The sequence below is a fragment of the Nannospalax galili genome, unplaced genomic scaffold (assembly GCF_000622305.1).
Source record: "Nannospalax galili isolate Female #2095 unplaced genomic scaffold, S.galili_v1.0 scaffold144, whole genome shotgun sequence".
Lineage (NCBI taxonomy): Eukaryota > Metazoa > Chordata > Mammalia > Rodentia > Spalacidae > Nannospalax > Nannospalax galili.
Window position 1 is genome coordinate 1,129,836 of NW_008353267.1, and position 1,820 is coordinate 1,131,655.

The following is a 1,820-nucleotide window of genomic DNA, read 5'->3' on the forward strand; positions in this document are numbered from 1 at the left end:
ACACCAGAAACTTATACACCTGAGTACCTTAACAGTCAATGACCACTGATTTATAGAAGAACCTGTCCTGAATTCTTTCCATTTACACGGCTCTTCACCTGTTTCTCTAATTTGACTTCTAGCAGTAAATGTTCCTATATTCTTTACACTCATAGGGCTTTTTTCTTGTATGAAGTTTCTGAAGTTGCCTGTGGTTTACCTTGCAGGAAAAAGCTTTTATGCATTGGTTACATTAGTAAGACTTCTCATGTGTATAAGTTTCTGGTGTTGAGTAAGTTCTGACTTGGAGTAGCAAGCTTTCTTGCATTCTTTACATTCATAGGGTTTATTATCTGTATGAATTCTATTATGTCTAATTAACTGTGACTTGAGGTAGAATGCTTCCCTACAATCTTTTCATTCATAGGGCTTCTCACCTGTATGAATTCTCTGATGTCGAGTGAGTGCTGACTTGGAGTAGAAAGCTTTCCCACATTCTTCACATCCATAAGGCTTTTTGCCTGTATGTGTTTTCTGATGTGATGTGAGATGCGACTTGCGGGAGAAAGTTTTCCTGCAATCTTCACATTCATAAGGCTTCTCACCCGTATGAATTTTCTGATGTACTGTTAGATGTGACTTTCGGTAAAAAGCTTTCTCACAATATTTACAACCATAGGGTTTTTCACCAGTGTGAATTCTACGATGAGTAACTAAATTTGATTTGCAGTAGAATGTTTTGCTGCATTCTTTACATTCATAGGGCTTCTCACCTGTATGAATTCTCTGATGTCGAGTGAGTCCTGACTTGGAATAGAAAGCCTTCTTGCAGTCTTCACATTTATAAGACTTGTCACCTGTATGAATTTTCTGATGCACAGTGAGGGATGACTTGCAATAGAAAGTCTTCCTGCAATCTTTACATTCATAGGGTCTCTCACCTGTATGGATTCTATGATGTCGAGTTAACGTTGATTTGCAGTTAAAAGTTTTACCACATTCTTTACATTCATAGGGCTTTTCACCAGTATGAATTCTATAATGTGCAGTAAGTTCTGACTTGGAGGAGAAAGCTTTCTTGCATTCTTCACATTCAAAAGGCTTGTTACCTGTGTGATTCCTTTCATGTATAAGGAGGGAGCACTTGTAATTGAAACCTCTCTTGCACACTTTACATTCATAGGGCCTCTCACCTGTATGAGTTCTCCAATGTACAGTGAGGTAATGCTTGCGGTAGAACGCTTTCTTGCATTCATTACATTCATAGAGCCTCTTTTTGGTATGATTTCTCTGAGGTTCAGTGAGGACTGACTCATCATAGAAAGCTTTCAGACATTCCTTCCATTCATATGGTTTCACACTTGTATGGTATGTGTGATTCTTGTTCTGCTGCAACTTCTGGTTAAGTGTTTGAGCACAGGCTTTATAGTCAAAGGATTCTGCACCTTGATGAATTTCCTGTCCAACCTTTCGTTTTGCTTCAACCATATTTTCATTAGATAGAGTACTGTTGGTGATTCCTACTCACCACAAATGTCCCTCTTGATTTTCCAGGCCACTCTCGCATGGGAAGCACACTTTATGAACACATCATTTTCGCCATGTATCCCTGCAGGAGTTTCAACATTTTAGGTCTTCTGTTAAGGTGTTTGATTCCCTTGCTTCTGTACCTGACAGACTCCAGAGTGAGGCTTCTCCTACTCTCCGTGGCTCAAATCCATGCTCCAGCCTGAAGATCAACTCAGGTTTGGTCATGCAGTACCCCAAAAACACCAGGCTGCTGTAGTTTTCCAGCATCACATCCCTGTAGAGGGTCCTCTGAGCAGCATCCAGTTCCTGCC

The 1,820-nt window shown here is 40.2% G+C and overlaps 1 protein-coding gene across 1 annotated transcript; it reads right to left on the reverse strand.

Moving 5' to 3' along the window:
* Positions 1-216: 216 nt before the first annotated feature.
* LOC103747976 (zinc finger protein OZF-like) lies at positions 217-1,467 on the reverse strand. Its single transcript, XM_017802558.2, is given in 1 exon segment — positions 217-1,467. A coding segment is annotated over 1 exon segment (1,251 nt).
* Positions 1,468-1,820: the final 353 nt, after the last annotated feature.